Source organism: Schistocerca cancellata, chromosome 7 (assembly GCF_023864275.1).
Source record: "Schistocerca cancellata isolate TAMUIC-IGC-003103 chromosome 7, iqSchCanc2.1, whole genome shotgun sequence".
NCBI lineage: Eukaryota > Metazoa > Arthropoda > Insecta > Orthoptera > Acrididae > Schistocerca > Schistocerca cancellata.
In genome coordinates, this window is record NC_064632.1 from 344,741,301 (window position 1) to 344,766,220 (window position 24,920).

Here is a 24,920-nt window from a genome sequence, read left to right on the forward strand (position 1 = left end):
CAGCGCGCCTCACGCCAAGTACCATTCATGAGAAGAGAGACGCACTCTTTACTCCTGGTGCGCGAAAGCGATGATGAAAGACAATGGATATGCAATGATCTTTGATTTGAACTACGCAGTACGGGATGAGATGGAGGATGGCATCAATGCTGTCCGAAAATTGGTGGCAAGGAACCTAAACTGAGGGAAAAATATAGTCACACCTCACTGCAATTATTCTAGCGGTAACAGAGATGACTTACAAGGACATCTACGTGGCAGACATATTATACGAAATGTTGTAACTAATACTATTTGCGCTGAAACCTTTGCGTATGTCATTTTCAATGGTATATTGTACACATTCAGGGAGGATTGTAGTGCAATATGTAGAACTGATATGTAGTTCCGCCACTTCCTTTTGGAAATGTGGCTTGGGCAGGTTCCCAATCTTTTGTAGCTTTAATTTCATACCGTCAATGAGCTGTTCACTTGACACGATATGGACATATAGGATTTTCTTACATTACATTTTATTTCAGGAGAAAGGATACAGATCTTCACGACATAATACTAATCAATGTTATTCATGACGTAGTTTTATAACACATCAGCGCATTGAGATAAATTTAGGCTAATCTTGTTCATCCTTGAAATTCCGAAGAATGGCGAAGAATGAATATGATACATTGACGACCTGCGAAGAAATAAAGGAATAATTAGAGGCAATTTCCAGAATTAGTTATATGTTTCTTAATAATTCTTACGTAATGTCTTTTTAGTATCTTTTATCTGCATTAGTACAATCAGTATCACTTCTGTATGAAGATTCTAAGAAAGAAAAATTCAGTTGTTTAATACGATGTTTGATCCCTAGTCTTTGTTTGTAATATCAGTAAGAGAATTTTGATATAATGAAAAAGCAGGTTCTTTATTGTTTGATCTTGCTTTATTTTCTATTGACCTTCACAGGATCATGTAACATGACACTAAATTCAGTGATCAATTGTGAAAAGCGTGGAATAATAATGTACTGTATCAGATTATTTTAAATTACATAACAGTTTCTCGAGAAGGACATAGAAATAACTACTGTGACTTAAATTTTTCCTTGCAACAACAGGAAACGGACTTTTGAGAAGAACGGCATGATTGATAGTGACAATTAACTTCTGATGTGTGTATAAATGCCAAACACACTCCTTCTGTCAGAACGAGGAGACGACGGATAAGCGCAAAGAAGAATTTATTTTCAATAGGATGGTGAGGCATCGCGCATTGAGAACGAAGCTATGGCAGATGTGAGGGACTTTTCCCTGGAGGTCTCATTTCTCATTTCAGCATTGTGCCGTGGCCATCAGTTCGCCAGACTCGTCCACTCGGATTTTCTCTCCTAGGGCTATCTAAAATAGTGGGTCTGTATTAACAAACCTGAGAGCTTAATAGATTTGAAATCTGCCATTAAAGGGGTCTGCCTGAACGGCTACCGCCTTTGACTTCTAGTAGAGAGTTGAAAATTGTGTTCGAGAGAATGATCACCGCTTGGAGGACAAGATTTTTCATAAGTGCCATTTAATCCAAACTGAAGATGTTTACCTTGATTTTGAATGAATAAAAGATTTTCTCTAAAATAATTTTCATTTGAAAACCGTCCATTTCCAGTAGGTTACCCGACTTATGCACCTGAAGGCTCAAGCCATGTGGTTCATTTAACAACACACGTTAAATTCGGCCAAATATTTGTGACAGTACAGTGTAAGTACCCTGAAATGTTACAGTGAAATACACAGATGTGCAAAACTTAAAGACGAAAGGAACCCAATTGATGTGTGACAGCGAAGTAACATAGCTCGATGAAACTTGGATCATACATAGAAAGAACTGCTCAGTGTAGCACAGAAGTTATAGTAATTGCAGTGAGACTAACAGAAATGGAACTTTTATTGAAACACAGTAATTATACTAAAGCCACCGCGGTTTATGATGTTCCACTGCATATTGCAATAGGCGGGACATAGTTCTTAATAATGTTCTTTAACCCGTATTCGTGTCTTGCGCCACGACTGTTACTTCTCTTCAGAGCAGTCAGCACCCACCAAGTGTAACGCATTTGTCAGAAGACGATGATCGTTCAACGTCGCAGTTTTGGTCGAAGTCACAATGAATGGTAACGCACATGTATCTGGACCGTCTGTGCTTTACTATGAGCTCGCTCAACACGATAAGGCTCGGATAGAACACAGTGTAATGCACCAAACCATTCACCATTAAAGATGACGCAGTGGTTAGCACTCTCAATCTGCTCGAAGAAGGAATGGATTTGAAACTCACTTTCAGCCATCTTGATTTACTTTCACAACCACTTTCGCGAAATCGATTAAGGAGAAAGTCGGATAGTTCCTCCAAGAATGAGCTGGCCAGTTTCCTCCTTTCTCCATGCCTTATCCGAGCTTTTTCCTCTTAAACGAATACTATGAAACGTTAAATCCTATTTTCCTGCCTCTGTCTTTTTACAAGCCACAGACAGGGTGGTCAGTAACAACCTGAAAAGCTTGTAAGAATGTTGCAGTGTGAGTTTTGCTGAGATATAGTTGCTTCCTAGTTAATTTGCATCAAAATTAGCCAACCAGGCCGTCGAGCGCGAAAATTCAAGCAGTCTACAAGAGCAGTGTTGTCAAACGCGTTCTTCGCTTGGTTTTCTAAAACTGGACAAGACAGCGATACAAAAGTTGGATATGGGACGGTCGTAAGGACCTAACTAGAGCCAGAGTCTGAGCGGTCTCTTGCGCTATCATCAACTCTATGAGAACAACCGAAGTAATTATTGTATCTGGCGGGCAACTTGAATTTACGCCTGCAACGCCCTGATTGGCTAACTGCAATGCTAATTAACTCGGAAACGGCACTACGTATTGAACTTTTTTCGAAACAATTATTTCTCAGCGAACCTACCCTGCAACACCCTAACAAGGTTTTCAGATTGTTTCTGACCATCCTGTAAAATTACAAAGACAACGCGCACTTTGTTCTGCCCATTACTTGTAGTTGCCGCCGCTTTCAGATAACAGCTTTCACTCTCGTGCGATTTGCAATAGACCTTTGACCCATACGGAGGTATACCGTATCACAGCACATAGGACCCAACCAAGTCCCGAGGGAATTTCTCAGTGACAACATGTGAAGTGACTGTATGGTTTGTACTTAGGACGTTTCAAACTAATATCATTTTTATGTAATAAATGTATCTCGCCAGTATTTTCATGTATTACAATCATTACTTTTCACTCATCTTCAGTCAATGAACTTTCGACTGTACAATTTTCGTTGTATATCATCTCATATTTTATTGTGGCCTGGGACTCACCATCATAAAGCTAACAGTTATTGAAAAGAAATTCTGTGAAAACACGGAAAACATTCCTTTACTTGTAAGCTCATGTTCAGTTTTTATTATATTTATATCTCCGTTTAGTATAACAAACCAAATTAATTTATTAAAGACTCCAAACAGCAAAAAAAAAAAATTGTCGCATCCTTATTACAGCCGTCACACATCCGTGCGAGTTGCATAGTTTTGATTGCAATGTGTGTGAAGTAAATTGGAGCCATGCACAGAATGATTTTGCGCCAAAAATAAACTCGTTGTATATACAAAATTGATGAAGTGGGTGAAATTAGTGACCTGGTTTTGAGGTAAATTGTACAACAGTTTTACTGCATATATCGTGTACCTGGTGCACATACCAACAGAATGAGAGAAGAGATGTTGGAAGAACATGAAGGTTTTCAAATTGTGGCGTAAGACCCTTAACATCGGTTCGATATACATTTTGTCACGCACAGTCCTTGACTTGGTTGCGGAGTGTATTTGTGGAAAAATATGCAGAAGTGCCCACTCCCTGAGTTATGGCAAATATTCAGTACTTTTCATTTCTAGAACTGTCGACCACAAAGTACGTAGACAAACTATCATGAAATACCTGACATATGTTCCCCTCAGTACAACGAAGAGAACTGGCGTAAAGTGTTATCCTTTTGTCTGTGGTGGCCATCACTGTCAGGATACCTGCTGATAGTTTTGGGCAGTCTGTTTCACCATGTTTGCGATCGAAGGAGAAATAAAACAGACACAGAAGAAAAATTTCACTGAAAGTGCGTTTTACGTTAGCCTCACAACTACAGGAATAATGTAATGCTGGCATGTAGAGATGGGGGATCCGCTCTTGAACTAATTGATAGAGTTCAGTCTTTCAAAGGAGTGAACAATCAGTGATTCAGAAAAAAAGAACGGTAGCTCCAAACGTTTCCCACGGCAGAGAGAGAGAGAGAGAGAGAGAGAGAGAGAGAGACGGAGCATATCAGCAGCGCCTCTGCTGGTCAGAGCACAGTGCACGCCACACAACACAGCCAGCGCCGGCCTCTGCCCTGCTTCTACCTTGGCTGCCTGCATTGTGCAGTGCTCCATTGGATTTTGTGTTTCACATATGCCGTGCTGTCTCTGTGCGTCGTCTGCCGCGTGCAGTGTCGCACTCTGTCGGCGATCGTTTCAGTCGCACGTCCTGCCCTCTGGGCAGCTGATGCGAGCAACAGGACAGAGAGCCACCTAGCGGATAACATAGGAACTACTTGCAACAACCTGCTCGCAAGGGAACGGACGATTTGTCTCGGAGCGGGTGAGTTCACCGCTCCCCCCCACCCTCGGAACTCGCCCGTTCAACGCTCACCCCACCGTCTCGACTCTAGCCAGAGCGTTGAGCAAAGCGACTCAGGTGTCACTCTGGTCGCTGCGGTCTCAGCTCACGCAGTAATACAGCTCGCGGCTCGACCTACTCGACTCAGCGCTCTGCATCGGAGTTCGTCCCTACTGGATATTGTTCTTCGTAGTAATACCGCTATGTATATTACATTATTATGTTATGTATACATCAATTGTTTTTATTTTATTTTTATTTGTTTAAACTGATTAGATTAGGTTCCTGATGACTCCTCTTACTATAGGATTTTTATTATGGACACTCGAATTTACGCTTTAATTACGAGCGAACCGATAAATGTATCGCAAAATGTGATACACCAATATTTTACTTGTTTTATTCTGCGTAAGGCTATATGCAGCACTTTCGTTTTACAGTCAAATTTATATTTTGCGATTTTAGGCGTCTTCGGAAGGAAACGTTCACTTTAAAAATATATGGCTTGCGATGTATTTGTATGAGGTTAATGAAATTTTAATACATTATAGCCAAATATATTGTTAATGTAAATCTCAAGTTACGAAATTTTCCGATCACCCAAAAAACCACGATAGTGCAAAATAAATCAGTAATCAAAAACTTTGTCATATCGTGGAAATTTCAATAAACAATACAAAATTCTTACTCATTATCTGTGTTCAAGATCAAAATACAGGTATAGTACTGGAATAAACCAAGTTTAAAGGGCAATGTGCCTTCCATTTATTTTCTACTGTAAATGCGTGGTGAGTCATGAAAAAGAGCTAATTCATTTCAGGGAGTGAACAGTTCTGATCCAATCTCTGAAAAGAACAGTTTTGCCCATCTCTACTGGCATGACGCATGCGTGCTGGTGTTGATTTTCTAGTTACACACCAAACTTTAAAAATAGACTGATTCATCCATCCAATCACTCAGGAAGGTTTAGAGGATGGTAAATGGGTCTAAAGGTATAATCGAATAATAAATGAAGGCATTCCCCCTCTCATTCTTTCCCCTAGAGGCTTTTTGTAACAATGAGAGAGGGATATTCGGTGTGATTCAGGTATTAAAAGCATGCTTGGAAATGCTAAGCGACAGATATTAGGAATCGCAAATGACAATACCGAGTCACATAATTCGCTGAACGACCTTTTAGAGAGTCAACACGAATATTTCACTAAACGGTAACTATTAGATCGAATGACAAACTCGAAAACGTGTAGTATCACGCCACTGACAAAAAATATAAAATGGAAGCTATTCAAAGTGAGGTACGTGTTAGGTGGCAGCACAGTTCCCATTAGATTTTCGTTTAATACGCTACTGATTTAGCCCATTTGCTCCTCCGCCTCTCTCTACGCACCTCCTTCTGCCCCTTATTTATGTCCATCTCCTCATTCCACCTCTCTGTCTGTCCGTCTCGCCGTCCCCCCTTTCTTTCTTCAAGCTATCACACCCACGTCAATATTAGGTTGATCGTTACCCCCCCCCCCCCCCCCCCCCCGACCGCAACCCCAAGCATTTCTTTACAGATAGTAAGCAATATGTGTACCAAGTTTTGATGAAGTCGAGCCAGATGTTTTAAGAGGAGCTTCTTCCCTGTGGGTTTGCCCGCATAAGCACATCCAAACATAATGAACATGTTTCACACATATTTATACACACATTCCACTTTCATCTTTAGGGAATTTCAAGCCGCAGTTTCATTTTCATGGCGCTCATTGCTTATGACGTCATGCCTTCTCAACTATTTGTGGTACAATGACGTAAGTATCCTAGTACATCCAGTGATATATGCGGATACCGTCTGCGAAATGTGTTGCAGACAGAGTTAGTAGTAAACAAGTAGTGAATTAAAACGTCATATATGATGCGGTAGTTCTGCACGCGTCTCAGTATGACGTCATATCTCCTGGACTGTGTGTCGTACGACATGCTTTTGTGCTAAGCGATAAACGTTTTCCTTCTATCATTTTGTGGTGATTTGTGAGCAAGAAGAAGTCTTACAAAGGCCTGAAATTATGTGTAAAGTTTGTTTTAAGTCGCTAAGTGCTCTCATTCTTAAAGTCTGTATGAATATAACCTCGCTATTGGCGCGTCGTGAGCTAAGTTCCTTTCTCACTCCTACCCCCTTGGAGAGGTATGTTGTTCTTAGCCCTGCCGTGGTTTTTCCAGACGGTAAGCGATTCGTGTGCCAAGTTTGGTTGAAATCGATCCAGTGGTTTAAGGGGAGATGTGGACATAGATGCATACATACAACTACTTTTATAACATGTGTGGAATAAATAAGTGTTCATTCATCAAACTTTTAAAGTCCTTTCTTTCGAAATTCACGTGATTTTATTGTGTTCATTCGCGATTTGGTCTTCTCCCGCAGTCGATATCCACGTTACGTGGCATTTAAATCAGTCAAAGCTCTTCCTGAGTCGGAATAAATGAAAGTATCCTAGTCTTCAGCGATAGGATTTAATTATTTCGTGCCCGTCTCTTTGGGAATATTATATCCGAGCTAAGGGATTTCCTCTCAATGGTGAACATAGTTGTGGCTAGTAGAATCGGCCACGTGTCCTACATTTTGTATCCTTTGAAGAATCCTATGCTTCACATTGCCACACATAAAATTACGGACCTATCGACTACCGACATCCGTAACAATTTTATCCCCATATTGTATGTATAGAATGCAAGATTTTTTTCATCATATCCATATCTAACCGATAACATGTCTGTACTCCCCGTGCTTTCCCTCCGGTGGGTTTGATTATAATAGTTGGACATTACTAGATTCCTAGTAAATCTATCACTGAATCCTAAAATGTCAGTTTTCGAGAGTTAGAGTGAATGGTTTCCGTTGTCCTTGTAATGTACCTCCGCCCCTCCCCCTATCCACAATGCACATAAAGCAGACTACATACATAGTAGTCCCTATATAATACCCTTACGTTCATAGCCTTGTTTTACTAATGAGACCATTAGTTAAAATTATTCTTCTTACTTGTGTTCTATTGATAATGGTAGAATTATCTGAAGAAACAATAAATGGCCATCATTTGTACTCATCGACCCATCATCTCTTGTTAATACCTCGAATAGATTCTAACTTCGTCCCTTCTCTTAATTTAAGCTATTCCAACGAGGAGTATTTAGAAAAGGCAATGAAAGTAATCGATGGAATGCGTGTTATGCTCACTCAATATACCCTCATGTGCCCTTGAGCTTCCATTCTAATGAAAGTTTACCTTTGTGCATAGAAGCGATGTTGATGGCATTAGTGGGCCAATATAAGTGAAACAGATTCACGTCTGTGCTAATAACCAAGTATAATTCTGTTATTAAACACTCCACCTTCTATGGGATTTTGTAAGTTACAGGTTTCATGCAAAACCTTCGTTAGAGGTACATAAGCTGCTGGTGGTATTTCTCTTGAAGGTACCTTACATTATCTTTGGAGTTGAGCGTGTCATAGCTTTTCTGCATTCTCAGTATTATCGTAATGGCTTCTTAAATCAAGATGATTAGATGGTCTGAACTAAACTTCTGTCTAAAGCCTTGATTTGGATTGTGACGTCATTACAGTGCTTCGACGACTTGAAACTCAGTTACGTCAGAGGTGTTCCCACATCAAAAATGAACCACCTGTATAGGAAATCTAATTTATTTAGTATGTTTATAAGTCGTACAGTTTTTCTGCACCAACGCATTTACTGAACTGATCGTCATTTCTACTACTTTGAATAATTTCAGCAGAATGTCACTGATGACAGTTGCTTGATTGTCATTTCAAGTAAGAATAGGTTTATCACACGATCGTTCTGTAGGCTTCTCTTGATTGTGGACAATCTATGCATAAATTCTTATTCTCAGCTTCTAAGGTACTAGATATCGCGCCGTCTATTTCTATATAACCATAACTTCCCAATTTTACGTCTCAGATGTACTCTTATCTTTTTTGCAGCTCAGAGGAGATTCACTGAGGGATATGGGAGATGCCTCTTGTGGCTCTCATTTATTCTATCAGCTACCTGTGCACTGGGCATCACTGAGAAATTTAGGTCAAAATCTCTACCTGGTAACAGTGCGATATTACCCACAACAAATGTAGTACTTTGTACTATAGTGATGAATCCTTGTCACAGCTGAAATCACTCTCTTCTATACCATGGCAATTACAATCTAAAATATAATTTTAGCGTTTTTGAGAAGCTCCGCAAGATTGCTCTGTTTTGGAATGCTGCACATGGGGCACTATATTTTCCTTATTAAAGGGTAACTTCAGCGCACTGTGTGCTGACTGATCCCAGAAAATTTGACCCTAAAACGAAGCAGTGGCTGTTTTCTACTTTCACCAACAGCAAATTTTTAAGTCAGGTTTTACTTGTTCGAGATTGAGCAGTTCAGAAGAAATTTCTTCAGACGTTTGCCTCTAAAATGCAACTACTGGTATGTTGTCACAACCTGATATTTGCTCATCAGTTAATGACTTGTTGATAACCTCTCTCTATCGCTAGTAGCTACACCTAATTGTCTTCCAGTTTGTGTTCTCTGTTTTCTAAGCCTTGTGTTCTGTGTGTTTGTGGCGAGTGGTGCTGGTTCAAAACACACCCACGTAATGCTAAGACCTCATCGTCGATTTCGGGTAGGAATTTCTTTAACAGCTCACCTTTGATTTTACTAACAGACTTAATTGGATCTATACTGCACAAAAGATGATCATAATAAGCTCTCGCATCCTAAAGGCCATCGATAAAGCACTAACAATTCCAGTGCTGCGGTCCATTGATGATCATCAGAAGAGCCCTAAGGGACGTTTCTTAACAGTTTGGCAGTTCAAGAACACCATCTATCTTTTCCTCGTTTCAAATTTACATTTGTTCCAACCGTAGTATGCCGTTACCCCAGGATGTGGAAGACGTTTCGCAGAGTTTTCTACTTCTCATAGGTCGAAATGTATTATTACTTGTTTTTTTATCATTGTGTCTTTTTTTCTTTTTCAGTGCTTGGTCATTTATATGAGTTCCTAGCATTCGATAGTGAACTATGATATTTATTTTCTTTATATGCTTCTCTCTAACTTCCTTACTCACAACCCATTTATAATTGCTTGTCCTCTTTATAAAATGTCTCTCAAACTCGTACGCCATGATCAGTGCAGCTATGACCAGCATGAGTCACACAAGGTTCCAGAAATGCAGAAAGAGCCTCCTCACCGCCACGAAGGACTCCCTGGAGAGGGGGAAGAACCCTCCTGCAGTGATACGCAGAGGTCTCTGCGCGCGGTGCATCAACAGTAGCAGAGACTTCTTGATGGACACGGGGCATCCCTGCAGTGACGTGACCGCATCGTACGCCGCCAGGGCCAGGTTCTCGCTCTGCAACAGTCCACCAGATCCACTGAACTAATGACGACTGTTGTATACATGACAGCACCACGCATGAAAACATCATGAATCACGATATCTCTGAAAGAACCTACATAGGGCGTAATGTGTCTCCAATTACAATTGGTTCATATGGTTCTAAGCACTATGGGACTTAACACCTGAGGTCATCAGTCCCCTAGACTTACAACTACTTAAACCTAACTAACCTAAGGATGTCACTCACATCCATGCTCGAGGCAGGATTCGAAGCTGCGACTGTAACAGCAGCGCGGTTCTGGACTGAAGCGCCTAGAACCTCTCTGCCACAGCGGCCGGCTCCAATTACAAACAAACAAATAACGCACTGGTATGTCCTCCGTTTCACGGTCAGAATCACATTGGGAAAATTGCATTCTGAACATTATCACATCCACCATTATACGATTATTGCCCGCACTCAAACTGTAGGTGTCGCAACATATCACTTACCTGATAGTAAATTGCTATTGGCTCATCATAAAGTTCAGTCAGGAACCCTCTACTGTTCTAACTCTACTCGTCGATACAAATTATATTTAAATGAGGAGGCGGGAAATTTCAGTTTCCAGGTAATACAAGCATCCAAAAATGAAACATTCACTTTGCAGTTATTCCACTTTGATATACCCCCCCCGCTCCCCCCAACGCATTAAAGTTCCTTTGTCAGTGCCAGTAACCGAAATTGTGGGGTTTCTTGACGACAGTCTACCAAGAGCGTCATCTGAACATGCCTACGTCTCAGGACTTCAGTCTACCGCTTTGAAAAGGAATAGCGGCACATAAAGGTATTTGCTTACTCTCTGAGGACAGTCCAGAGACTCCGTTGGTAGATTGTTCCCTGCAAACTTCAAACTTTGACATAAGCTTTTAAAGAAAAATGAAGAAAGGAAATTGGAAGCAATACTTTTTTCTCATGTATCCATTCACTGATATGTATCAGTAATAGCTTTGGAAAACTTTCTGTTCTGTGAAGAGGGTGGTATCTGATGAATTAGAATGATACAGAATGGACCGAACTTCACCAACAAAGTTCCTGATATTTGTTATGAACATTTTCTGAGTAATTTGACATTCGGGATCCATGACCTTCCATGGTTGGTTTCAGCGGAATTACATTTTGTTTTACTTTCTAGCCCCATTTTTCTTTGTATTTGTACTGCAGTGAGACACTAAAAGTAGTCTCTCAGGTTTGCTATTTGGGCAGCAAAATAACTGATGATGGTCCAGAGAGGATATGAAATGCAGAATCGTTATAGAGAGGAAAGCATTTCTCTAAAAGAGAAATTTGTTAACGTCTATCGGTTCAACGTCAAAGTAGTACAGAATACTGTTTTATATAAACGACGACCAGTTTCGGTTGTACATTATCAAGCCATCCACATAAGTCCTACCATAGTTTTTGTACACTGGCCTCAATGTTTGTATGAGTGGCTAAGTGCAAGATACTGTTTGCGCACTACAGTCCAGCGCTCCGTGCAGCATGCTAGAAGTGAGTAAACTTTCTGAATGTATTTGTCTGGAGTGTAGCTTCGTAAAGAAGTAAAGCGTTGACTATAAGTAATGCAGAGAAGTAGAGAATAGAAGCTTTTGAAAGGGGGTGCTACAGAAGAATGTTGATAGTTAGGTGGATAGATCGGATATGTAATGAGGAGACACTGAATCGAACTGGGGAAAAACTAAATTTATGCACAACTTGACTAAAAGAAGGGACTGCTTAATAGGACATATCGTGAGGCACCAAAGAACAGTAAATCCAGGAATGGAAACGAGTGTGGGGGCAAAAATATTAAAAAGCGGACCAAGTTTGCGTAGAGAAAGCATATGCAAGTGGATGTATGTTGCAACAGTTATGCAGAGACGAAGAGGCTTGAACAGGACATACTACAAGGGACAATCAAAAAGTTTCCATTTGAGGACATTGCTGCGGCATATATGCAACGTAACGCGATCCCGATGCGAGTGTGTAAGCACCGACGTGTGGACAAGGAATTGCTGTGGCATTTGTATGTTACCGACGTATCGTTGAGAATGTGGAGACTTGAACTACAGCGATCAAGTGCGACCAAACAAGACCATTATTAAATGTAACTTTCATGTCGCGGCAGTATGTCAGTGTAGCGGCAGCCGCCGAGCCGAGAGGACGCGCAGCAGAGCAGCAGCAGCACTTGTGTGATAAATTGTAAATTAATTTAGTCTTTGCATTTTGTTCACATGCTTCTGCAAAGAAGTGAACTGCACGTGTGTATTTTGCTGTGTAGACTAGTGGTTAGAAAATTAATCGTAGTGTTTATTTTTGCGTCATTCTTGTGAATATCCTTGTGTAGGATGGCTTCTATGTGTAAATTTTCCGTGTAGAGAAATTTATTTCTGTTTAATAGCTTGCGGTCTCAGAGTACAGTGAACAATCTGCACACCAACTTTTAGTGTTACTTTATTCTTCTCTGGTATTCTTTGGTATATTTTCAAGCTCAGTAGCACCATTTTAGACTTTATAAGTATTACGATGTGGCTAGGGACTGTGCTTTTTGTGAGCGGACACAAGGAGAGTTGGCTGCTGTCCATAAACAGCTGGAAGCTGCGTTGACTACCGTCGACAAGCTTCTAGCTAATGCTCGAAGTTGCGGTGACGTGGTGGTGTCAGTGACGAGACCTGCAACACTTTTGGTGCCACTGGAATCCCCTGGTGACCTGGACGTCGCTGCGGCTTGCGATACGCAACATCTGACCGGTCCGTCCTCACTCCAGAGTGTGTGGCAGACAGTGGTGGGTTCACGTGTCACTGGGCGGAAGGCGAAAGAGGGAGCAGGCCGGCCGGCCGTTGTGGCCGAGCGGTTCTAGGCGCTACAGTCTGGTACCGCGCGACCGCTACGGTCGCAGGTTCGAATCCTGCCTCGGGCATGGATGTGTGTGATGTCCTTAGGTTAGTTAGGTTTAAGTCGTTCTAAGTTCTAGGGGACTGATGACCATAGCAGTTAAGTCCCATAGTGCTCAGAGCCATTTGAACCATTTTTTGAGCAGGCCGTGCGGCTGGCTCCCTATGTCTTAGCAACAGGCACGAAGTGCTTCCCAGTGTTGATGATGACTCCGAGCCAGCACGGGATGCCTCTCCTGTTGGGCCAGAGGTCGATTTTCCTGCCCAGTCCGGCCAAGTGCAAAGGATGGATCTGCGAGTCATTGGGAGCTTCAATGCTAGGCGGGTGATGGAGCCCCTCAGGGAGATAGCAGGCAAGGCGGGAAAGGCTCTCAGTGTGAATTCGGTATGTTTGCCGGGAGGTCACATCCGTGATGTGGAGGTGGCCTTGCAGATGGCTATCGAGCCACTGGGTGCAACCGGCTGCATGTAGTGGCACATGCCGGCACGAATGACGCCTGCCGCCTGGGTTCTGAGGCCATCCTCGCCTCCTTTCGGCGACTGGCTGATTTGGTGAAGGCAACTAGCAACGAACATGGGGTGAAGGCTAAGCTGTCCATTTGTAGCATCTACCCAGGGTTGATCGCGATCCTCTGGTTTGGGGCACAGTGGTAGGTCTAAACCAGAGGCTCAGACGGCTCTGCGACGGTATCGGAGCGAATTTCTCGACCTATGTTATCTGGTGCAGAATTATAGGGTTCCCCCTAATAGGTCAGGCGTGCACTACAAGCAGAAACGGCTGCTAGGGTATCGGAGTACGTTTGGCGTGCACATGGGGCTTTTTTAGGTTAGAGAACCCCTCCCTTGGGAGCAAAGACGATTTGCCTGTTAAATCAGCCACAGCGACCTCAGATAATCTTGGTTCTCGCAGATCAGAGACAGAAAAGATTAATATGATTTTAGTGAACAACACGAGCATCCAAGGAAAGGTCCCAGAATTAGTATCGCTTACTGAAGGTAAGATAGCATTGGGAACAGAAAGCTGGTTGAAGCCAGACGTCAATGACAACGAAATCCTACGTTCAGACTGGAATGTTTATCGTAAGGATAGGTTAGTCGCCAGTTGTGGCGGCGTGTTTGTTGCAGTAAAAATTCGATAAAGTCTAGCGAGGTAATCACGGATTCAGAATGAGAATTAATCTGGGTGAAATTGAGTATCAAAGAACGGTCAACAATGGTGATCGGATGCTTTTATAGACCACCTGGGTCAGGATCTATAGCTGTAGAGTGCTTCAGACAGAACTTGAAGACTATCATTACTAATCTTCATCATAATGCCGTTGTAATAGGGGGTGACTTCAACTTGCCAGCTGTTGGGCGTGTTATGCCATCAAAACTGGTGCCAGAGACAGGGAATCGTGAGGCAATGCTCTGCATGTCTTGTCCGAAAATTACCTTTAGCAGATAGTTACAGAACCAACTCGTGAGGGTAACGTCTTAGATCTCCTGGCAACAAACAGACCTGAACTTATCGAATCAGTTAACGTATAGGAAGGTATCAGTGATCATAAGGCTGTGACAGCATTTATGACGACCGGACCTGCAAGGAATGTTTAGAAAGTTAGGAAGATATATTTGCTCAGCAAGGGTGACAGTATACAACTTTCAGAATGTTTCAGCAGTCAGCATCAAATATTCGGTGATGGGGACGAAGATGTGGGGAACAAGTGGAAAAAATTCAAAGGCATCGTTCAATATTCTCTAGGCAAGTATGTTTCGAGTAAGGTTTTAAGGGATGGGAAAGATCAATCATGGTTTAATAGCCGTATCAGAAAAGCGCTAAGTAAATGAAGAGCACTTCATCTTAGATTGAAGAGAACTAAAAACCTAGCTGTGAAACAAACGCTGAACGAAGCGAAAATGAACGTAAGGAGAGCAATAAGGAAGAGTTCAATCACTTTGAAAGTAAGGCGTTGTCAACTGACCTTTGTAAAAACCCTAAGAGATTTTGGTCGTATGCAAAATCAGTAAGTGGGTCAAACTCATCTATTCATGCCACAGCGGCACCGAAACGGAAGATAACACAGATAATCCCGAAATATTGAATCCGGTCTTTCGAAGTTGTTTCATCGCGGAAGATCGTAACACTGTCCCTCATTTCAATCGTCGTGCGAACGTCGAAATGGCAGATATTGAGATAACCGATGGCGCAACTGAAAAGCATCTGCAATCGCTTAGTAGTGGAAAGACTTCAGGACCAGATGAGATACCTATAAGATTCTACAAGGATTATGCGAAAGAACTTGCTCCCCTTCTAGCAGTAATTTATGGTAGATCGCTTGAGCAACGAAAGGTACCTAATGACGGGAAAAAGCGCAGGTAATTCCCGTTTTTAAGGAACGCCGTAAGACAATCCACACAATTATAGACCTACATCGTTGACGTCAATCTGTTGTAGAACTATGGAACATGTTTTATGCTCAAGAATTATGACGTTCTTGGAAAATGACCATCTCCTCTATAAAAATCAACACTGATTCCGCAAGCAGAGATCCTGCGAAACTCAGCTCGCTCTCTTCCTCCATGAGATCCACAGCGCAGTGGACAGCGGCGCTCTGGTTGATGCCGTGTTCCTGGATCTCAGTAAGGCATTTGACGCCGTCCTGCATTGCCGTTTAATGAACAAAATACTGGTTTACGGAGTATCGGAGCAGACCTGCGATTAGATTTAAGACTTTCTAGTAGGTAGAACTCAAAATGTCGCTCTTAACGGAACTAAATCGACAGATGTAAAGGTAATACCCACAGTAGAACAAGGAAGTGTGATAGAACCGTTGCTGCTTACAATATACACTCCTGGAAATTGAAATACGAACACCGTGAATTCATTGTCCCAGGAAGGGGAAACTTCATTGACACATTCCTGGGGTCAGATACATCACATGATCACACTGACAGAACCACAGGCACATAGACACAGGCAACAGAGCATGCACAATGTCGGCACTAGTACAGTGTATATCCACCTTTCGCAGCAATGCAGGCTGCTATTCTCCCATGGAGACGATCGTAGAGATGCTGGATGTAGTCCTGTGGAACGGCTTGCCATGCCATTTCCACCTGGCGCCTCAGTTGGACCAGCGTTCGTGCTGGACGTGCAGACCGCGTGAGACGACGTTTCATCCAGTCCCAAACATGCTCAATGGGGGACAGATCCGGAGATCTTGCTGGCCAGGGTAGTTGACTTACACCTTCTAGAGCACGTTGGGTGGCACGGGATACATGCGGACGTGCATTGTCCTGTTGGAACAGCAAGTTCCCTTGCCGGTCTAGGAATGGTAGAACGATGGGTTCGATGACGGTTTGGATGTACCGTGCACTATTCAGTGTCCCCTCGACGATCACCAGTGGTGTACGGCCAGTGTAGGAGATCGCTCCCCACACCATGATGCCGGGTGTTGGCCCTGTGTGCCTCGGTCGTATGCAGTCCTGATTGTGGCGCTCACCTGCACGGCGCCAAACACGCATACGACCATCATTGGCACCAAGGCAGAAGCGACTCTCATCGCTGAAGACGACACGTCTCCATTCGTCCCTCCATTCACGCCTGTCGCGACACCGCTGGAGGCGGGCTGCACGATGTTGGGGCGTGAGCGGAAGACGGCCTAACGGTGTGCGGGACCGTAGCCCAGCTTCATGGAGACGGTTGCGAATGGTCCTCGCCGATACCCCAGGAGCAACAGTGTCCCTAATTTGCTGGGAAGTGGCGGTGCGGTCCCCTACGGCACTGCGTAGGATCCTACGGTCTTGGCGTGCATCCTTGCGTCGCTGCGGTCCGGTCCCAGGTCGACGGGCACGGGCACCTTCCGCCGACCACTGGCGACAACATCGATGTACTGTGGAGACCTCACGCCCCACGTGTTGAGCAATTCGGCGGTACGTCCAACCGGCCTCCCGCATGCCCACTATACGCCCTCGCTCAAAGTCCGTCAACTGCACATACGGTTCACGTCCACGCTGTCGCGGCATGCTACCAGTGTTAAAGACTGCGATGGAGCTCCGCATGCCACGGCAAACTGGCTGACACTGACGGCGGCGGTGCACAAATGCTGCGCAGCTAGCGCCATTCGACGGCCAACACCGCGGTTCCTGGTGTGTCCGCTGTGCCGTGCGTGTGATCATCGCTTGTACAGCCCTCTCGCAGTGTCCGGAGCAAGTATGGTGGGTCTGACACACCAGTGTCAATGTGTTCTTTTTTCCATTTCCAGGAGTGTATATATACGATACAGTAGAAAACATCGCATGCTCTTTAAGGCTATTCAGAGATGATGCAGTTGTTTATACCAAAGTAGCAATGCTAGAAGATAGTAAGAATTTGCAGAACGACCGGCAGAGGATTGATGAATGGTGCAGACTCTGAACGTAAATAAATGTAACATATTGCGCATACATAGGAAAAGAAATACACTACAGTACAGCTACACTATTGATGACAAATAGCTGGAGACAGCGTCTGCCGTAAAATATCTAGGTGTAACTATCCAGAGCGACACTTAAGTGGAATGACCATATGAAACAGATAGTGGGAAAAGCAGACACCAGACTCAGATTCATCGGAAGAACCTTATGGAAGTATAACTCATCCACGAAAGAAGTGGCTTATAAGGCGCTTGTTCGCCCGATTCTTGAGTATTGTTCATTTACCTGGGATCCCTATCAGGTAGGACTGATAGATGAGATAGAGAAGATCCAACGAAGAGCGGCGCGTTTCGTCACGGGATCGTTTAGCTGGCGAGAGAGCGTTACGAAGATGCTAAAGAAACTCCACTGGCTGACGTTACAAGAGAGGCGTTGTACATCACGAAGAATTTTATCGTTGAAATTTCGGGGCAGCACTTTTCAGGAGGAGTCAGACAACATGTTACTTCCCCCCCCCCACCCCACCCCACCCCCGGCTTACATCTCGCGTATTGACCACGAGGAAATTAGAGTCAACACAGAGGCTTACCGACAATCATTCTTCCCACGCACTATACGTGAGTGGAACAGGGTTGGAGGTATCAGATAGTGGCACCGAAAGTACCCCCGGCCACACACCATTAGGTGGCTTTCGGAGTATGATGTAGATGTAGATATAAGAAGAATTATAAAATAGGAAGGACTGTGCGTGACAAAATGTATATCGTAGCAATGTTAAGGTTCAAATGGCTCTGAGCACTATGGGACTTAACTGCTGAGGTCATCAGTCCCCTAGAACTTAGAACTACTTAAACCTAACTAACCTAAGGACATCACGCACATCCATGCCCGAGGCAGGATTCGAGCCTGCGATCGTAGCGGTAGCGCGGTTCCAGAGTGTAAGGCCCAGAACCGCTCGCCCACCCCGGCCGGATGTTAAGGGTCTTACGCCACAAGTTGACTGTTAAGATAATAATTTAATAAGATATTATTGGTCACTTAAGAAAACTGAGGAGTTTTAATGACATAATACTTAATTTTAGACTGGGATGTCTTGATGCGCTGAAGAATTCTGACTTGTTTTCAGACAGGTTGGAAAGTTAAATACAAGATTGTAGTAGGAGTAAGCTAGCTTTTGTCAAAAGAGGTTCGAACCCTTTAACATTATAAGTTATTCAGTCCAGCATTAAGATTCTTCTGTTCTGCTACAGTGAACTGTATGTAAATAAACTGAGCTGCTTTTTGTTAGCAAAGAGGCAATACATTACATTAGAGTTTTAATTCATTTGGCAATAGAATGAAGTTATCATATTGCCAAATGACTGTTCATCTGGGTATTTCTCATACATAAGAATATAATATATTATACTTACCAAAGAAAAAATAAAAATGTGTTTTCAATATAAATAAAAATATGAGCCTCTTTAACAAATAGGACCCTCACTTTAACAAAATCCGGGCTCCGTCCTTACATCCATGTCTTACTCACTTTTTAATCCGAGCAGTTCGTTTTTGGTATTCCGATCTTGTAACTCCGTCTTGGTTCTTGTACCCTGCATATCGTATACGACCGGTCTTTCCTTGCAGCTTACTCCTCTTCTCAGAATTTCGAACATCTTGCCCTATTTTAAATTTTCGAACATTATGCCCATGTCGACAAATCCTATGCATGTGACCTGATTTTCTTGTCAGCCTTGCTTCAATTATCAAGCACAACGTCAGAACTGGCTCTTGCAACCAAACTGATCATCATGTAACAGATCCTCTGTTTTCTTTTCCATTTCTCATACACTATTACAACAATTCAGTACCACACTATATAAATCGCATTATGTTCTGATAATGAATCATTTAGTTATTGCGACTACTAAGAAAGGTAGGTAGTAAGAATGCAATACCTACTTTGAAATTTGATGTTTGACCGGTGGGTTGCCTATGTATAAGAGAAGGGGCTAATGCAGGACAACTTCACACCACCTTCCTCTCCCCCTCCTCTCCCCCACCCTACCCCTTGCCTTTCCCCTCTCTCCGTAGCTTCCCTATCCTAAGATATGCCACTTTCTTGGCAACTGGGCAGTTAGGGAGTTTCTAAGCCAACAAAAAATTATTTTGTACTTCCAGCCACATTTTTCAACTGTTTCTTAAGCGACATCCCTATCTTGGAAATACACTAATCATAGAGTTTCCAAGCCATTTAAACAGTGTGTCACAATTACTTTTTCATCACCATAATAGCTCCATCACATCAAGGCTACAATTATAGTTTATATTTATATAAAGACAACACATAGGTTACAGTTTCAATATATCATATTATCATTACATATAGGTCACAGTTCCAGCCCATTACCTCTAAAACACATTGGCTGCAATTTCATTTTCTTCTAAAACAAAAATTTACTGCTTAACCAAGTTCAAGTAGCCTCCTCTTGCGCAGACAGCTGCTGATCAGCCCTGCCCTCACGAAAATGTTCCCCTCTCCACTATATTGCTCACTGTATCATCGTGTAAATGTATAAATAATCTTTTGCCGATAATACCCATTAAACTGCCTGATAGAGGAAACTGCATGTAACTCGGATCGAATAATATGCGAAAAAGTTGGTTTATCATTTGTGGAGAGTTGAACGGGGGGGGGGGGGGGGGAGGTTGGAGAGGCCACGAGACGTGGATGTGCATGGCTTAAGAGAGAGGACTGACATGAAGATTTTATGTGTTTGCTCCTGCCACTATAGGTTGTTGTTGTGGTCTTCAGTCCTGAGACTGGTTTGATGCAGCTCTCCATGCTACTCTATCCTGTGCAAGCTTCTTCATCTCCCAGTACCTACTGCAACCTACATCCTTCTGAATCTGCTTAGTGTATTCATCTCTTGGTCTCCCTCTACAATTTTTACCCTCCACGCTGCCCTCCAATACTAAATTGGTGATCCCTTGATGCCTCAGAACATGTCCTACCAACCGATCCCTTCTTCTAGTCAAGTTGTGCCACAAACTTCTCTTCTCCCCAATCCTATTCAATACCTCCTCATTAGTTACGTGATCTACCCACCTTATCTTCAGCATTCTTCTGTAGCACCACATTTCGAAAGCTTCTATTCTCTTCTTGTCCAAACTATTTATCGTCCATGTTTCACTTCCATACATGGCTACACTCCATACAAATACTTTCAGAAATGACTTCCTGACACTTAAATCTATACTCGATGTTAACAAATTTCTCTTCTTCAGAAACGCTTTCCTTGCCATTGCCAGTCTACATTTTATATCCTCTCTACTTCGACCATCGTCAGTTATTTTGCTCCCAAAATAGCAAAACTCCTTTACTACTTTAAGTGTCTCATTTCCTAATCTAATTCCATCAGCATCGCCCGACTTAATTCGACTACATTCCATTATCCTCGTTTTGCTTTTGTTGATGTTCATCTTATATCCTCCTTTCAAGACACTGTCCATTCCATTCAACTGCTCTTCCAAGTCCTTTGCTGTCTCTGACAGAATTACAATGTCATCGGCGAACCTCAAAGTTTTTATTTCTTCTCCATGGATTTTAATACCTACTCTGAATTTTTCTTTTGTTTCCTTTACTGCTTGCTCAATATACAGATTGAATAACTATAGGTAAGCAACCAAAAAGTCGAAGGGTATATATTCTGTAAAGTCGTCACTGCATTGCTGCTTGAGACATTTAACAACCAGATTAGCAGAAGCTCTCCCTAGAAGTATCAACAGGCCAACAACAGCAACAATGAGACAGCACATATGGCATTTATAACTCAGATTTTTACCTTCATAACATCTTAAAACAGTTAATTGGATGTTGGCTGTTAGACAAATTATTCAAATCAATTTTCACCAAATACATGGAAACGATAAAGAAAATCCTGTGATATTTGCAGTTGTGGAGTCTTAAAATTGGTCCCTGTCTCATTTAATCGTATGAGCAGATATTTTCTAACTTGTAATTTCATTTCTGAAAAATTAAAACAACTTTAACCTTCCAAGTAAAACTGTGATGCTATCATTTTATTGCAAGCAGTTCTGCATTTCTCAGTACCAAACAAAATATTCACTGAAACACACTTCTTGCGAAGTAAAACTGCGTGGTATTGCATTTAAGCTACAGAAAAATGGGCGACTCACTTCTGTAATGAGGTCGTCCCCAAACCAGCAGTAAATGAAGAGCTCCGCAAGCATGGCGAACAAGTAGAAGCCGAATTTTCCAATCTGTTGCAGTCCATCCGCACTCTGTAAATGAAATGATGTTAGAACTCAGATAAAAAACTGATATAAACAGAAAATGAGAGTTCATCTGTGTGAGGGCCTGTAGAGATGTAGAGCGAATCAAGTTATACATTAACAATAAGCCACTGAAGATTTCTTTTATTAGATATTCTAACACCCAGTTACGACATACGATAATCCAATCACACCGGTAACTACATAATTAAAAAAAAATGGTTCAAATGGCTCTGAGCACGATGGGACTTAACTTCTGAGGTCATCAGTCCCCTAGAACTTAGAACTACTTAAACCGAACTAACCTAAGGACATCACCCACATCCATGCCCGAGGCAGGATTCGAACCTGCGACCGTACCGGTCGCGCGGTTCCAGACTGTAGCGCCTAGAACCGCTCGGCCACCTCGGCCGGCAACTACATAATTACGTTTGAAAAAAAAAAAAAACCTTCCTTTTACAACTCTCATCTACAAATATTTACTGCTGGTCATTGAAACTGCGACACCAGAAACGACAGGAAATAAGGAAAATTCACTTAATGTGCGTACATAACAAGGAGGATGAAAGAAGATTGAATATATAAGACACTTTGGTCTGTATAAGGTGTGCGAAATTTAGTACACTGAGCTGCTAGGTCTGATAGCAGCCATGACTCCAACCCGGTTATGTATTGCAACCAACTGAGCTACGGATGGCAGATGCCGCTTCCGTTCTACGTCAGAGCCCATCAGTCACAGTGGTTGATGAGGACCGAATGTTGGGCTGGACTAACCTCACAGCAGCTCAGACAACATGCCTTATTGCATTATCTTGTTGAAAGGTACTGACTCTTCAGATATAAGGCACAGCCATTGCGCTTAATATGTCCGAAAAGTAGCTGCTGCTGTCCCAGTTACCGACATACGAATCGTATTCCATCCATAACGGAATCCCATAACATCAAATCGTATTTTATGCTTATATGACGATTACTAAACTGGCAATGTTCTTTCTCCTGACAGCCTCCATTCGTGGATGTGTTCATCGTCATGTTCGCTACAGAAATGGGACTCTACTGAAAAGATGATGTAAAACCACTGTAATACACAGTGTTGCCGTTCAACAAAACAGTGCCGACGTGCTACTCTCCCCTTATGCATCGGTGGAATCTGCAATAATGGTCACCAGAGCAACAGTCAATAGTTCTGCAGATGTTGCCAAACTATCCGTGTGGATATTTGTTTTGCATCGCAAATATCCAATTCCTGACTCAAGGTCCATCACGTGGTGAGACGATCCTGCATAGTCATGTCTGTCCTTTGGGCCCTTACGGTGCGAAGCACCTCAAATCCTACATGGCATTGAGCTTGGTTCTCTCAACCCATCCTCTCCACATTGTCAAGAGAGTAGTAGCATCCCAACCAACGTGAGCGGAAAACTCGCGATTCAATAAACTGTAGACTCAATAGCACACAGTCGTGCTGCTGTCTGACTCCGACACATACTGGGAGACGTTTCCCTTTCTTACAGACGGCATTACACGATGTTCTCACAAATAACAAACACTCAGATGGGATTTCAGAAAGTTAAAACCAATGAATGCTCTTTTTAAAGTCCATTGAATGTCTTAGCCAAGTGAAATGGTTCAAATGGCTCTGAGCACTATGGGACTTAACTTCTAAGGTCATCAGTCCCCTAGAACTTAGAACTACTTAAACCTAACTAACCTAAGGACATCACACACATCCATGCCCGAGGCAGGATTCGAACCTGCGTCCGTAGCGGTCGCGCTGTTCCAGACTGGAGCGCCTTTAACCGCTTGGCCACCACGGCCGGCTTAGCCAAGTGACAGACGGTGTAGGATCATTGTGTAAGGGTTTAAAAGGGCAGAGTCATGTTATGATAGTGGGTGGAGAAGGAAACAGTACTGACAGGAATCAACGCTACATTATTGAGTGTGACCAGTTAAAAATAACATCTGCAACGAACAATACAAATGTTGGCTTGGTTCTTGCTTTTATACGGTATGATCGGCCTGGCGGGTCCATATGGAGCTAGATCAGCTGTTCCAGGCGGCTACTTGGTCAGATGTAGGTTTGCTTCCTGTTGATGTTATTGGTAGGTAGTACTACACAAGGTATGGCCCGCATCTCAGTAAGAAAGGCAAGGGTAAATTGGTTGGGATGGTAGCAAAATCTTTAAGGGGGGTACTGCAACTCATGGGAGTACCTCTTTTATAGGCTAAGATCAGTGTCCAATGATTCAACACTGACTGAAATTCAGCTTAATGAGAAGCTCAGGCAGGCAGGTACTAGAGATGTTAAAACGTCACAAGATTGTCATAAAAACACAGTGAAAAATAATGTTAGAATGTCACAAGATTCTCATTAAAACACAGTGAAAAATAATGTTAGTATGTGACAAGATTATCAGAAAAGATCAGCGAAAAATAATATTGGTATATCGCATCAGAATATCAGGGGATTAAAAAACGAAGTAGACGAGCTTCTTGTTTGTTTAGAAGATTTAGAAATTGATGGTGGAATAGATGTACTACGCCTGTCTGAACATCATATACTTGGAGATACGGAAAAGGTAAATGTAAGTGGATAGAAGCTTCCAGCACATGAAAATAGAGACACTATGGAGAGAGGAGTTGCCATGTATGTTAAAAATTCATCATAACATTAAAAATTTAGAAACTAAAAAATAGCAACTTATAGAAGCATGTGCATATGAAATTAAACTAAATAACGGTACTTTTATAATTTTAGCTGTGTACAGATCCCCACTGGGAAATTTTCAGCTATTTTTGAAAAACGTATTCTTTGTTCTGCTATCTGGCAGACAAAGGGAAGCAAATAATTGTTTGTGAGGATTTCAATGTAAATTTTCTCAAAGAGTCCAAAAGAAAGCCTGATCTTGAAGTATTAATTGGTTCTTTCAATTTGATATTAGTTATTGAGTTTTCTATTCAGGTGGTACAGGAAAGGAGAACACTGATAGATAATGTTTTTATAGACCAAGATAAATTTAATCAAATAAAAACTTCTTCTGTTAAGAATGGTCTGCTTGATCATAATGCACAGCTAGGTTCAGTATATGACATAGCTCCATACAGCAATATGAAACAGTCCTCCAATATATTGCATTCAGTTAATGATTTAAAAGTTGCAAATTATAGGGAAAGCTTGCAACAGTTAGACTGGAATAAGGTGTACAGGGAAACTGACGCTAATTTAAAATTTAACTTATTTCATGACACCTTTGTGATTATGTTTGAAAACAGTTTCCCTAAAAA

General features: G+C 42.3%; 1 protein-coding gene across 1 annotated transcript in view; it reads right to left on the reverse strand.

The window, feature by feature from the left end:
* Positions 1–613: 613 nt before the first annotated feature.
* Positions 614–24,920, reverse strand: part of LOC126092763 (odorant receptor Or2-like) — a 57,906-nt gene continuing 33,599 nt past the window's right edge. Inside the window, exons 4-6 of the mRNA XM_049908490.1 lie at positions 21,543–21,647; positions 9,902–10,063; positions 614–676 (exon numbers count right to left, since the gene is read on the reverse strand). Of these exons, the coding sequence (XP_049764447.1) occupies positions 614–676; positions 9,902–10,063; positions 21,543–21,647 (330 nt within the window). The remainder of the gene's footprint in view (positions 677–9,901; positions 10,064–21,542; positions 21,648–24,920) is intronic.